This window comes from Populus nigra, chromosome 10 (assembly GCF_951802175.1).
Source record: "Populus nigra chromosome 10, ddPopNigr1.1, whole genome shotgun sequence".
Lineage (NCBI taxonomy): Eukaryota > Viridiplantae > Streptophyta > Magnoliopsida > Malpighiales > Salicaceae > Populus > Populus nigra.
Window position 1 is genome coordinate 3,077,299 of NC_084861.1, and position 13,022 is coordinate 3,090,320.

Genomic DNA, 13,022 nt, shown 5'->3' on the forward strand with positions numbered 1-13,022 from the left:
TGATAAACTAATTAATCTGGTAATTTATTAATTTAAAATTTGATTTGATGAAATTAGTCAAATGATTTTATTTTAAAAAAATAAAACCTTTTTAAATATTTATTTTTTCCAAACAAAACCTGACATCATTATATAAGTGTTTTTTTTTAAAAAAACTTGGATCTACTTAATTTGATCCACGAACAATTCTAAATCAAATCTTATAACTACCCATAAAACAACCTTAAATAAGCTAATTTTCCTTTCACCGATAACGTGGCTTAGGATTATTGGGCTGTAATTATCCTGCAGATAAATTCGCTGTCACTTGACAGATTTGTTCATAATCTAAGGATTAAAGATTGAAAGCAAAAGACATATCCACCGCCAGAGCCACAGCCACGAAGCGGGGTGGAGGCAAAAAGAGAGAAGGCAACGGGAAAGCGCTGGAGTGAGAAGAACGGGCTCATAGCTGATGAGGTGGGGTCCGTTTTCTCTTATCTTCCACCACCTTGCCCCCACCATAGGCTTATTTTATTAACAAATAAGGGGAGGGCACGGAGTAAGAGACAAGGAAATCTTTCTAAAGAGGCAGCGAATATGCCTAGTAGACGGTGGAGAAACACTTCGCTCCTCCACCATCAATTTTTAAAGTACTATTTCCAAGTTAAAAAAAATCCATTACATAAATTTCCATTTATGTGCAGACATTTCCCACTAATTATTATAGCTCTCAACATCAAGGAACCATAAATTAAAAGTATACAACCCATCTTAGATTAAATCATGATCAAGAAGGCATCATATCGTGTTGAGGAACCATTGGAGGACTATCCACCAAAACTTTCGTATGATTTAAATCCTTACCAAGACAACAAACCTATGACTAGAACTAGTTTGGTGGAAACATTAGGATATACCCACTTGTAAGATTAAATCCTTTGGACGGTCGCCAAGATTTTAAAGGTGGGATATTTCCAAGTACTTGGCCTTGTTTTTTTGTAGGAATATCACGATTATAAGCGGCTACACATTATGCTGTTAATGTAGATAGTTTTACGTTAGCAACTAATTCCCTTGATGTGGTGATTGATTGACATGTTATTTTTATAAATATAATGATTAATATATCAACATTTTAATTATTATAACTATTTCATCCATGCATGTGTGATATTCCTATGATATTACGATACTCTATATCCTATCCTTGATAATTAATGATGTAATAAAAAACAACATAAAAAAATATTAATTAGAAATTTTATTAATTTTCTTTTTAATTTAATTTGCAACTCTTTAAATAAATCAAAAATCAATATAAGAAAATTAAGATAAGAAAATTAAAATTAAGTTAAAACATAAAGATAAAAAGAAAAATATTGAAAACCTTTGGAATCTCGACCAATCACAACTAGCCAACTCTTTTTTAAATTGGGCCTATAGAAGTCACTTCTCTGATTAATCTTCACCCACCCATTCCATAACAAACTTGTTAAGGTTTTGTGCATCATTCACCACAGTTGACCGTTCAAGGCTATGAAACTTTCTACAGTCGTCTGCATCAATTACCCATAATACAAGTAAAAAAATATCTAAATAAAAAAACCCATCATGATTCCATGATCTGAAAAGAATTTTGCCATTTGATATTATTACAGCACAGAACAACCAACACCAGGCGAAGCACCATAGCTTTACTTTGCCTTTAGCGATTAAAAAAAGTCCACGCTTTGCCAGTATAGATTCATTAAAAACTGGAGGACCCCCCAAATTCTCGCTCTGAAGACAACCACTACCCTGCCTTCGCTCAGATTTTCCATCACAGGCCATTTTTAGTTTCCTCTCTCCCTTCACTTTTCCTCTCCCTCTAGCTCTTGCATGGAATAGTAGAAGTGTTATTATTACCATAATCCTGTCTCTGATCACAAGAAGAAACCGAACATGATGCCTCGCAGTTGCTCACAGTGCGGAAACAACGGCCACAACTCGCGCACATGCGGGGAGAGTCCAGCTGGTGGGGATCAGAGTAGTTCTACTGGTATTATGCTGTTTGGTGTGAGAGTCACTGAAGTAGCTGCTTCTTTTCGAAAAAGTTATAGCATGAACAATCTCTCGCAGTATGATGACCAGCCTCACGAGGAACCCAACGCCGATGTAGCCGCCGGTTATGAATCCGACGACGTCGTTCACGCCTCTGGCAGAAGCCGCGAGCGCAAAAGAGGTACGCACGTAGATATATAGATTAACTAGCTCTGCTAGATCTTGGATCGATCGTCATCAGGTCTTCTTACGGCTACAACCATACAGGTTTTTCTTCTTCTAGGCAGGGGGATTCAACTAGAATATGTGATAATTGGATTTTACGTGTGTTAATTTACAGGGGTTCCATGGACAGAGGAAGAACACAAACTTTTCTTGTTGGGGTTGCAGAAAGTAGGGAAAGGAGATTGGAGAGGGATTTCAAGAAACTTTGTCAAGACACGAACCCCTACGCAGGTGGCTAGTCATGCTCAAAAGTACTTCCTCCGCAGAAATAACCAGAATCGCCGACGACGGAGATCTAGTCTCTTTGATATTACCACTGATACAGTAAGCTATAATCTCAACTCCACTTAGAACTGGTTCTTTGTACCAAGAAAAATCTTGTACAAAAAAATTGTTCAAAAACTTAATTTATTAATTTGGTTTTTTTTAAACGATTCTTCTCTCCATCAATTTAAAAAAGGGAAAGAACAAAATTAAAGACTTTGATTTTATTCTATCTGCTGGTGATACATTTTTTAGACTTTATACAATATTACAATTAATTTATCTTTTGGATTTACAGTTCATGGGTTCATCAATGGAAGAAGATCAAGTACACCAAGAAACTGCAACTCCAGCATTGCCACAGCTACAGCTACAGCCACGGCCATGTTTGAACAACAATAGGCCTGGAGGGTTTCCTATGTCAACTTTTCCTGTAACTGGAATTAGTCCTGTAACTTCACCGGTCAGTGGTGACAACCCACTGGAGAAGCTCACATCAGGACAGACAAACGTAAATAAAAAATCATCCAAGCTTGTTCGTCCAGTACCAATTGTTCCAATCCCTCCATCTTCAAAAATGGCTGGTCTTAACTTGAATCAGAAAAGCCCCGAAGACCAATTCCCAGCTCTATCACTCAAGCTCTCTACTCCATCCTCCGAGGAGCAGCAGCAGTCACCACCAGCATCGACACATTCATCAACATTTCAGGCCATTTCGAGTAGTGATAGCATCATTAGTGTTGCTTGAAGAATATGTATATACAATTGCCTTACATATATATAAATGTGATATTATATTAATGGGCGGGGCACGTACTTGTAGAGGTTGGAAAATATTGGATTAATTAGAAGAACTAGGGCTAATATTAGACTACTACTATTAGGTGATTCTTGCTCGTACACGTTAGAGAGAGATTTGAAGAAAAAGATTGGATGTCTTTTTCCATTGTGGGGGAGATTTATGGATTCTTGTTTACTTTGTATGCTTCCTTTTGTGGTGAAATGATAGGGCACCCAGTACTCTGTGTCAGCTACCATATATGTATCAGAATCTCTTACAACTAGAACCAGGAAGAAATTCCATGTTTTTTCTTAGTGGGGGAGAAGTGTTGCAGGTATTACGCCATTGCCTCACAGGAAAAAAAAAAAAAAAAGGCAAATTGTTGTGTCCATTTAGACAATGCGATTCAATAATATATTTTTATTTTTTTAAAAATTATTTTTAATATTAATACATTAAAATAATTTAAAAATACTAAAAAAAAATTAATCTAAAATAAAAAAATAAAAAAAAATTAATTTTTTTAAAAAACATGGACCTAAATTAACAAGTAAGTTGATGATTATTCAAGCCGAATTAATAATTCTACGGAAAAAAATATTGTCCATGGGCCAAGGGCCCAACACTTAAGAGTCGTAGGGATTTTTCACGTTCCTTCTCCCTTTTTTAGAGCCTGTTTGACTACGTAATTGTAGCTGTGTTTTAATTAAAACGCAGTTTTCAGCTGTTTGGTTAAAGAAAAAAGTGATATGCTGTTCATGGATCCCACTTGTTTTTTGTGCTAGAAACGCAGTTAAAAAAAACAACGATTTCTTGCTTTTCTTGCACTGTTCATGTTAATTGCACTGTTTAATGAACAACGCAATTAACATGAACAGTGTATAGTAATATACTGTTCACTTGCACTGCATGAACCCTTTTTTTAAAATTTATTTTAGTGTGTTAATTTTTTTAACATTTTTTTAAAAATGAGTTTAGAGTGAATTTTATACCTGATAATATTTTATCTAATTTTATTACACGCTAAAAAAATTATGAAAACTGTAGTTCTTGTCGGATGTATTTTCTACGTAATGGAATTGTAGATGGTTTCATGGAATAATAAAAAATATTTTATATAAAGTATAATTTATTTCATGATGTAATAGCAATAGTTAAATTCACAATATTTAAATTAAAAATCATCAATATTAATATATATTTTTTAAAATTATTTTATAATCTCAATTTTAAAAACATTATTAATCAAACACATTAAATTACTTTTTCTTCAACCTCAATTTCAACCAAACATCTATATTTTTAAACCAACCTTAACTAAAAGTACTTTTTATAAAACAATTTTTTTCAAATCATAACTATAACAGTTATCGCAATACCAAACAGAGTATTCCTCGTAAATTATTTTATTTACTTGTAATCATTCTCATTTACAAAAGAAAAAAGAAAAAAAAATATTGTCTATGGGCCAAAGGCCCAACATCTAAGAAAGCGTCAGGATTATTCCATGATCAGCACAGCATGGTTGCTAGCTGGAGGACATAAAGAGGAATGAATCGTGAGTAGAAAGGAGAGAACTATGGCGTGCTGGAAATCAGCATGGATCCTTGTAGTAGCAGCAGTAGTATTCGCGCTGGTCTCTTCAATTCACGCCACAGAGTGAGTATAAATCTTTCTTTTTAACAAGTTTACGTGCTTGATGAAATTAATTAAAATTGAATTGGAGCAGAAATGGAGGAGGCGTAGGGCGTAGAACATTACTTAGTTTCAAAGAAACACCTCACGGCAGCAACTTCACTTTCGATTGCTCTCCTTCTGGTCCCTGTGTTCCCTGCGCCTACTCTGAGAAGGTTTCAAGATCTCTCACTCTCTCTCTCTCTCTCTCTCTCTCTTCTTTTTAATAATAATAGTAATAATAATAATTTCTTGATTTTATCCGACGTTTTTTGGTATAATAATTGTGTAATTTAGTCTCAATTATTCCTTGGATTTGTTTGTAAAGAATGCAAAATGATGATGATGATAATTTTGTTAAGATTTGAGGAGATATTGTTATTTATAGTATTCTGTGTGTTTTTTGGTAGAGTGATGAAAACTATCGATGCAGCGAGACTGGCTATCGTATCCCTTTTAAATGTATTGAGATTAAACATGGTACAGAGAAAGAAAATGGGAAGCAGCATTCTCAAAATGGTCGATCTGCTGTCGAAATCTCCGACAATGTAAATTCTCATGTATCGTTGCAAGATGCTGCCTCTAACGAGGGTAGAATCTTACTGGATGGTTCGTCTTCAGCTAAGGATGGAGTTCAGACTTATATTACTTACAGAAGCTGTATATCAGCTAACGCAGAGAAGTTGTCGGTACTTGGTTTTGAGGTATTCCGTTGTCTTTCCAAATATAATTCTCTTTGTTGTTATTGAAAATGGCTTGTTAGAATTGAATCATTGTTTGTTATCATTGTTTAGCATTTTAAGTGGTTGTAGGTAAGAAATCTAAATGAGTGATGGAAGAGAAGGATCACTTCAGCATTGATATTGAATTCATGTCGGAATACTTTAGATTTGTGTCCCAGAGGATTTGTGGTGAGTGGTGGTTTGATGTGTACAAATCTAGGAAATTAATATTGCTGTCAAGAGCAATCCAATGTTATCGTAGCAAAGGATGTAATGAAAGAAAAGGCAGAAGAAGAAAATAACGTTTGGAGAAAAGAAACTCAATGCTGCAGGTCTGAGACCAGACCAAAATACTTGTAATTCCATTATCAAGGTTCTTTGATTAAATAATATAGGAGCTCCTGTTATAGGCACCAAAAGCATTGCTAGTTTAGAACTTAACAGGAAACAGGAATTCAAATAAGAAAAGCTCCTAGCCCTGGTGGCTTGGTTTTATATTTTCCACCACTCAACCAAGGTACCAGCAGCGGTGAACAGCAACAAATAAATAATAGAATTCTCCTAATTAATATTATAGTCGTTAAATAAACTATATTGCCTAACAGTGTTAAGGTTCCTAAATTTCCCAAGTAGACTAGATTTTACAAGGAAAACTAGAACATTACAAATGAGATAATTTATATATCTCTTTTCCCTTGGCTACATCACTGTGGTCCTTCGATTGTTTGCTGTTTAGTCTCAGTCCTCTAATTCAAGAATGATGTAAATTGAAAATCCAAGAGATGTGCTACTTAGATGCTAAATTTCTGCCACCTAAGTTTTCATAATTTTTATGTTTATCATAAGAGTAGAGCGGCACTGTCATGAATTTAAGGACTAGCAAGAATCAGAATGATTAAATGTCAAATGACTTGTTATGCTTGTCGATATATATTTAGATCCGAAAGTTTCGACCACTCACTATCTCAAGAGGATTCCCGGCTGAGTGAGAATTAATTTGTCAAAGGCCTTAGGAGTTCATTTGAGAAAGTATCATTAACCCTTAATATTTTTCCTTTCTAAAGTACAGTGGTGCATGTTCTCAAGTATTTCAATCTCTGGGTGTGCATTCACATCCCTTGCTAACCAATATCAGAGTTTTGTCTGATGAATGTTGAGCCTCGAAATGGGAGCCTTGAGGTTTTGGTTAGTGAGGTTCTGTGATGCAGGAGCAAATCCTAACAGTAGCAGTTGTCGCATAATGAGGATTTTACTTATGTATTAGTTATTAATAGTAGTTTGAACAGCTAGGATTTATTTATTTTTAAGGGCTAGGAATTTTTTTTTTAAATGTTTTGTTGACTATTTGAGGTTTGCTACTGTAGTAATAACAGAGGTTATTGATGTTTTGAGAATTTTATAATTTTTTTTTCTTTTGCCTGGCTGTTCAGTCCTGACAACCAGTCTTTGGCTGTGTTTGCTACCTTTTGCCTATTCTTCCCGCATCATACTGTATGAGCAATGCTTCTCATTGAGATCACGAGCATGGAGTTATAGCACAGGACTCCAATTCCTACTTTCAAAGAAAATCTCCCAAGAAAGAAATGTCTTCTGATTTATATGTTTCAACAAGTTTCATGATTTTTTAAAGGAGACAATTTAGAAAGAAAATATAGATATCTGCTCTATATTGCATGGTATGCCATGTCTTTTTATCTTGAGACTAGCAGTGAATGAAAAGTACAAAGCATGTGCAATAATCAACTTATAGATTCAAGGAGGTCAATGTTTGAATGGAATGTTATGAGCAGCACCTCCCTTGCTTAGTTCTCTTCCTTCTTGTATTTAATGAGGTGTGAGATTGGCAAGTAGAATTGCTAGCACTCTGTTACTGTAGTTGGGTCTCTTAATGCTAGCCTTCATTCTCATGGTCTGAATCGCTTTCAACAGGGGATAATTTTGTGTTTGTTACTCGCAAGTGGTTCAGTCGTGTACTTCCGAAGAAAGCAGACCTTTACCAGGGTGTCTGGAGCTGGACCAGGGAGTATCCAGATGAACTCCAGATTTTAAGTCTGTAATTTTCTTCAACTGAGGTTTCCTCCCCCGCATGAAGCCAGCCAGTTTTAATGATATCCGAGGGTTCGAAGCTTTTGGTTTGTGTACAAAAGTGTTTTATCATTCGCAGCTCATATTATCTTTTCTTCTTTGAATTCTTCGTTTTTGCTCTGAAATGTATTCATTACGTGATATTTTCCTGACGCACAAAACCCTTGGAACCATTGAGAGAGAGCTATAGATGCTCTTTAGATGGTAAGAATGGCAGCAGTTCCTTCTATACTACGACAGCATTAACGTGCCTGTCGTATCAACCCTCCATACCAATCTCGTACTGATCGAGAGGGCTGAAAATCATCCACCATGTACAGGGAAAGCATACGCCCACTGATGAAAGCATACAAGGATCATGTCGAGCATGAGTAAATTTTGTTGGGACACAGCAGTGTAGTTACAGCATTGTTATGGGTTTTGCAGCATTAACCTTTTCTTTTTGGAACTAAAGTTGCTCAGCATTTTCTGCATGGATGCAACACTTTTGGCTGTGGTTCTGTTTATAAATCAGAATAGCGTAAGCAGCGTACATTTGCTCACAAAACAACACCTGTTCTCTAACTCCAGTTTGTCAAATTACAGCACAGGATATACCATGTTATTGCAGCTTCCGTCATCTGTAAATATACAAGAAATATGGCCATTGTTGCCTTCTGTTAGTTTTTTTATGACTCGAGCATATCAACGAAGCACCAGCAACAGCAACAGCAGATTCCAAATAAAGAATGATGTCATCGATCAACCTCGCCTTAAACAACGAAAGCTCCTCTTTTTAAGACACATCTACAGTGATGCAGCAGCAAACAAAGATTACAAACAGCTGGCGGGAATATGGAAATTACAAAAAATAATCCGGGGTTTTTCGCGTGGTGTCAGGCTCAATTTGCCGGGGTGCTGGATCAAATTGAAGGAAATTCTGGTCCATATTCTCTCCAATCTCTAGAATTGCAGCCATGTTCCCACAACGGTAGCAATAGTTGGGAGCACTAAATACAGTAACCACATTCTTTTCCTGAAATAAAAATGAGATTTATAACCAACAAGTTTCATTTTTTTTTAAAAAAAAAAACATGGAAAGAAGACGTGTCTTGTCCAGGTTCAGTCACCTGACACCAATTGTACCCTTCCATGACAAGCTGGTGAGCCCGTGAAATTAAAGTGAGTCCATTGGTATGATTGAAATGCCCAGCTATATCCTGTCCAAATGTATATCCAGCACCACGAGGAGATATTCCCCACCCACAACGATCATCTGGATCAGACCACAAGAGATCGCACATTGGACCTTCATGTGGAACCTACTTGTGCAGAGAATGACAGATGTGATTGTTTAACCAAAATCAACCGCAGAAAACTAGAAGCTGGCAAAATAAAAAAGCCGCAGTTGGCAATGCACTGAATAGTGTGCAACTTTATTGCATGAAGATACGGATGACATGATAGTATAGCAGTGCAATTGGGCAGAAGGGAATGTCTGGTATCCTACTTTCAATCCTTGACCAAAAAAGAAAATGCTAAAAAATAGCACACATCACTGATATAACCAAGTTTTGGATGCAGTACTTCTATGATAGTTACATTCCATTAATCTGAAAAAAAGCTTGCATGGAAGTTCACATAACAGGAAAAGGACACCATGCTAGCTTGCAAACCACCTTCAATTATTGCTGATTAGCACACCATACACCATAACCATTATATACTTCAATTTTATTAAGAATTTGAAATATGAGAAGCAGTTACTCATACCTCTTGTATACGGTCTAAAGCTCGGATGTTATCTAGCGTATCAAGAGATGGTGAAAGTCCTCCATGCAAACAGAAGATCTGCAATAAAAAAAATGAAGCAGTGAGCAGCTGATAACCGATTGCATGAAGCAAAAATCCTACAACACTTGTGACAAACCTGACTTTCAATGAGGGCTGTAAGAGGTAGATAATCAAAAAGGTCGGTGAAATACTTCCAGACATTAGCATTTCCATATTTTCTCAAGCACTCGTCATAAAAACCATACCTGAAAATGAATTGAAATGAATCATTTAGTAAACAAAGTTTAGCCTTTAGGCTACAAACAAGCTGAGGATGTTCTTTTGGAAGGGACAAAACAAGTGAAGTGTTTGGTGCAAATAATTGGTCTCAGATTATTGGAAAAATTAACAGCACATAATTTTGGAGGGGTGTACAGGTGAACTTAAAGTTAGCTGAGTGTGGTAGAGAAGAGTCAAATGCCAAGGCCTGATATTAATTAGTTGATTGTCGAGTAGCAAGTCCCACATTAACATCAGATGACACAATATACCGTTGCAACAACAATTCATCTCTGGAAAACAAATTGGTTATCATCCTAGATCCATGTAGTCTCCCTTTCAACTTGAGAAGAGAAAATTGCTTTGATTAAAGCTTCCAATTATATGTGGCTTCACAGTGTTTCCTTTCAAGTCAAGGAACAAGAATTCTCTCCTTTACAGACAAAGGTTTCAAATGAAGCCAACATATAACTGTATGGATAAACATCACCATGCTCCTGTCAAAGAACTCACCAGAATGGAACCCACAAACTCCACTGATGAGATGCAGCTGGCACTTGAGTTAACTCACAAGACCAGATAATATGAAATTTGAGACCCAGATACGAAATATTTTACAGCCACTTATTTGGGAAAAATGAATGGGACAGAAAATGAAGTGGTCTCCATATAGAGTTTTACAACTTAGATCTGAGCAGCCAAATATCATAAATTCTGTGCAAATATTTGATGTTTACAGTGTCATCATGACAGGAACTTGAAGACAAACAAGAAATCTAACAATGAAAGACAGAAGATTAAAAAAAACCTGCTCTTCCTGCAGAAACATACAAACATGGGTTCTTGTGTTCGCTGAGCAGTATCAAAATTCATATTATTCAATCACAAGTAAAGCTTCCATTGAGAAAGAAAAACAGAATCTTACACTTGAGTAATCTGCCTGCTCTCATGGTTTCCTCTTAGGATTGTAATTCTATCTCTGTAACGAACTTTCAAGGCCACTAAGAGCGTGACCGTCTCCACTGAATAGTACCCACGATCTGCATTGATGTAATCGGCAATATTAGAAAAAGCTAGAGTTTAGTAAATGTAAAAATTCAAAGAATGTTCTAAACTATCCCCATTCAACATTCTGGCCTTCAACATTTAAAAACAATGTTAACAAAACGGAAGTAATTAAAAAAAAAAAAATCCATAACCTAACAACAAACGTAAAGATCATCAGTATTTCTATCAGAACTAAGCATACATCTCAAGCTCCATCAACGGCAATTCAGGGGCTCTCGCATTTCGACCAAGCATACAACTTAGCTAACCCATATGCAAATGAAATTCAACTCCTAACAGTCAAAGTCTGCCGCCCAATTAGAAACGCAGCCAGCTCCTACAGCCTCACATTCTCAGCAGTTTTACGAATTCCCAACACGATTTTATAAAGTTAGAAAACCATCAATAGATCATTCTTTGTCCTTCAAAAGGAGAAGGGAAACAATAGAAAACATAAAAATAGCCCTTAATCATTTTTAATCACATAAAAAGAAAAGAAAAACTGACCTACGTAATCTCCCATGAAGAGATAATTGGTATCAGGTGCATTCCCTCCTATCCTAAAGAGTTCGATGAGATCGTAGAACTGGCCATGAATATCGCCACAGACGGTGACCGGACATTTCACAGGCTGCACGTTCCACTCCTCCACCAGAATCGCCCTCGCCTGATCGCACAACGTCTTCACCTCCCCCTCCGCCAAAGGCTTGCACTCCATCAGCTGCTCGATCTGACGGTCCAGATCCCCGTGCGACGACGGCATCCTCTCTTTCTCTGTCTCAATCTCAATCTCAATTATTTTATTTTTAAAACAATAATTTCTATTAAAATTCTGATTTTTTAGGGTTTCGAAATTACAGAGGACCCAAACATTTCGTTTCTTAGATCTACCTATCTACCATTCCCCTCTCTCTCTGCCTTGCGTTTTCTCCTCTGTGAGCCGTGAGGTATGAAATTAATTTTTTTAAGAAATAAAAATTTATGTGTCGTTTTGTACTAACAATTATTATTATTATTATTGGGATATTATAAGAAAGAAAAAAAAAGGGAGATCTGAAATGAAACTCAAATGCAAATGAAATGGAAGAATTTTATTTATTTATTTATTTTCCTGGATTTTTTTAAAGGTTGTCAACAACGCCACAAATTATTTTGTAAGCAATGAGAAATTTGTTTTCTCCGGCGGCTCCGCCGCGTCAAATCAATAAGGGAGGACACGTGTCGGTAAAGCTCCTCTTTTTTGAACTTTTGAAATGGAACTGGTAGTGGTTTGTAGGAGTCCTAGCTACGAATCAGGTACATTGTCTCAGATTATTTTATAAATGATTAAAAATATATTATTCTGAGAAAAAATAAAAATCAATTTGAATATATTTTTTTTCTGGGTAGGTTACATATCAATTTAGATTTTATTTAGGTTTTTTCTAGCCAGGTTATAGATAAATTTAAATTTTAACTAGCTTATATTAAATTAATATTTTTTTTTTTTATTTTTATCAAGATCAAGCATGATCCAAGCTCTAAATCATCATATCAATAAATTAGTATGTTAGGTAAGATATACTGGGTGGGTTTTAAAATAGTGGTAGGAGCCCCTACACAACAACTTTCTCTCTATTTATTTTATTTTAAAAGAGACTTACCTGTTGTAATAAGTGTGATGAAGCCTTTGAATGCAGTGTCAGTTTTTTAAAGATGAAGCAGCAAATAAAAAAGACATTACTGCAATAAATCATTCCTTTCTGGTCTTAATATACCAAACCAAAGTTGCCTAAACCCGAGTTCTTGCACCAGTTTCGGCCAGTTTATGTAATGTTAGCTTCAAAATTCTCACTGAGGTTCTGGTGAACCGTCTAAAACCTCTGACATCATCTTTGATTAGCAATAATCAAAGCAGTTTTGTGCCTGGAAGACATGTTGTCGATAATATCATAGTTTATCAGGAGGTGGTTCGCTCTACGAGTCACAGAAAGGGAAGGAAAGGATTAATGGCGATTAAAGTTGACTTGGAGAAGGCGTATGACAGGCTACAATGGGGTTTCATTCTGGAAACTTTGAATCTTGCAGGTATTCCAAACTACTTGACAGAACTGATTATATATGAAATGTGTAGAAACTGCTTCTCTTAGTGTGTTATGGAATGGGAGGGCATCCAAAACTTTTCTTCCCAG

General features: G+C 36.0%; 3 protein-coding genes across 3 annotated transcripts; 2 read left to right on the forward strand and 1 right to left on the reverse strand.

Annotated features, from left to right (window-relative positions):
- Nucleotides 1-1,639: 1,639 nt before the first annotated feature.
- On the forward strand, nucleotides 1,640-3,556 carry LOC133704161 (transcription factor MYB1R1). Its single transcript, XM_062128925.1, has 3 exons — nucleotides 1,640-2,203; nucleotides 2,363-2,571; nucleotides 2,810-3,556. Exons 1-3 carry the CDS (start codon nucleotides 1,924-1,926, stop codon nucleotides 3,257-3,259), a joined length of 939 nt encoding a protein of 312 aa, XP_061984909.1. The 5' UTR covers nucleotides 1,640-1,923; the 3' UTR covers nucleotides 3,260-3,556.
- Nucleotides 3,557-4,794: 1,238 nt separating this feature from the next.
- Nucleotides 4,795-7,984, forward strand: LOC133705098 (uncharacterized). The gene is made up of 4 exons (XM_062130192.1): nucleotides 4,795-4,951; nucleotides 5,022-5,142; nucleotides 5,377-5,670; nucleotides 7,618-7,984. The coding sequence occupies exons 1-4, from the start codon at nucleotides 4,872-4,874 to the stop codon at nucleotides 7,735-7,737; spliced, it is 615 nt and encodes a 204-aa protein (XP_061986176.1). The 5' UTR covers nucleotides 4,795-4,871; the 3' UTR covers nucleotides 7,738-7,984.
- Nucleotides 7,985-8,237: 253 nt separating this feature from the next.
- LOC133705097 (serine/threonine-protein phosphatase PP2A catalytic subunit) lies at nucleotides 8,238-11,908 on the reverse strand. Its single transcript, XM_062130191.1, has 6 exons — nucleotides 11,359-11,908; nucleotides 10,730-10,844; nucleotides 9,683-9,791; nucleotides 9,526-9,603; nucleotides 8,883-9,074; nucleotides 8,238-8,788 (listed from the first exon to the last, which is right to left on the reverse strand). The coding sequence occupies exons 1-6, from the start codon at nucleotides 11,612-11,614 to the stop codon at nucleotides 8,615-8,617; spliced, it is 924 nt and encodes a 307-aa protein (XP_061986175.1). The 5' UTR covers nucleotides 11,615-11,908; the 3' UTR covers nucleotides 8,238-8,614.
- Between the last annotated feature and the right edge of the window lie 1,114 nt (nucleotides 11,909-13,022).

Bases quoted from the DNA above. Each gene is read 5' to 3' on its own strand.
- LOC133704161 (XM_062128925.1), top strand. From the start codon at position 1,924: ATGATGCCTCGCAGTTGCTCACAGTGCGGAAACAACGGCCACAACTCG. The intron at 2,204-2,362 runs GTACGCACGTAG...GTTAATTTACAG, and splicing joins AAGCCGCGAGCGCAAAAGAG to GGGTTCCATGGACAGAGGAA. The intron at 2,572-2,809 runs GTAAGCTATAAT...TTGGATTTACAG, and splicing joins TTGATATTACCACTGATACA to TTCATGGGTTCATCAATGGA.
- LOC133705098 (XM_062130192.1), top strand. From the start codon at position 4,872: ATGGCGTGCTGGAAATCAGCATGGATCCTTGTAGTAGCAGCAGTAGTA. The intron at 5,143-5,376 runs GTTTCAAGATCT...GTTTTTTGGTAG, and splicing joins CCTGCGCCTACTCTGAGAAG to AGTGATGAAAACTATCGATG. The intron at 5,671-7,617 runs GTATTCCGTTGT...CGCTTTCAACAG, and splicing joins TGTCGGTACTTGGTTTTGAG to GGGATAATTTTGTGTTTGTT.
- LOC133705097 (XM_062130191.1), bottom strand. From the start codon at position 11,614: ATGCCGTCGTCGCACGGGGATCTGGACCGTCAGATCGAGCAGCTGATG. The intron at 9,075-9,525 runs GTATGAGTAACT...CTGCACAAGTAG, and splicing joins CTTTAGACCGTATACAAGAG to GTTCCACATGAAGGTCCAAT. The intron at 8,789-8,882 runs GTGACTGAACCT...TTTTTATTTCAG, and splicing joins AAGGGTACAATTGGTGTCAG to GAAAAGAATGTGGTTACTGT.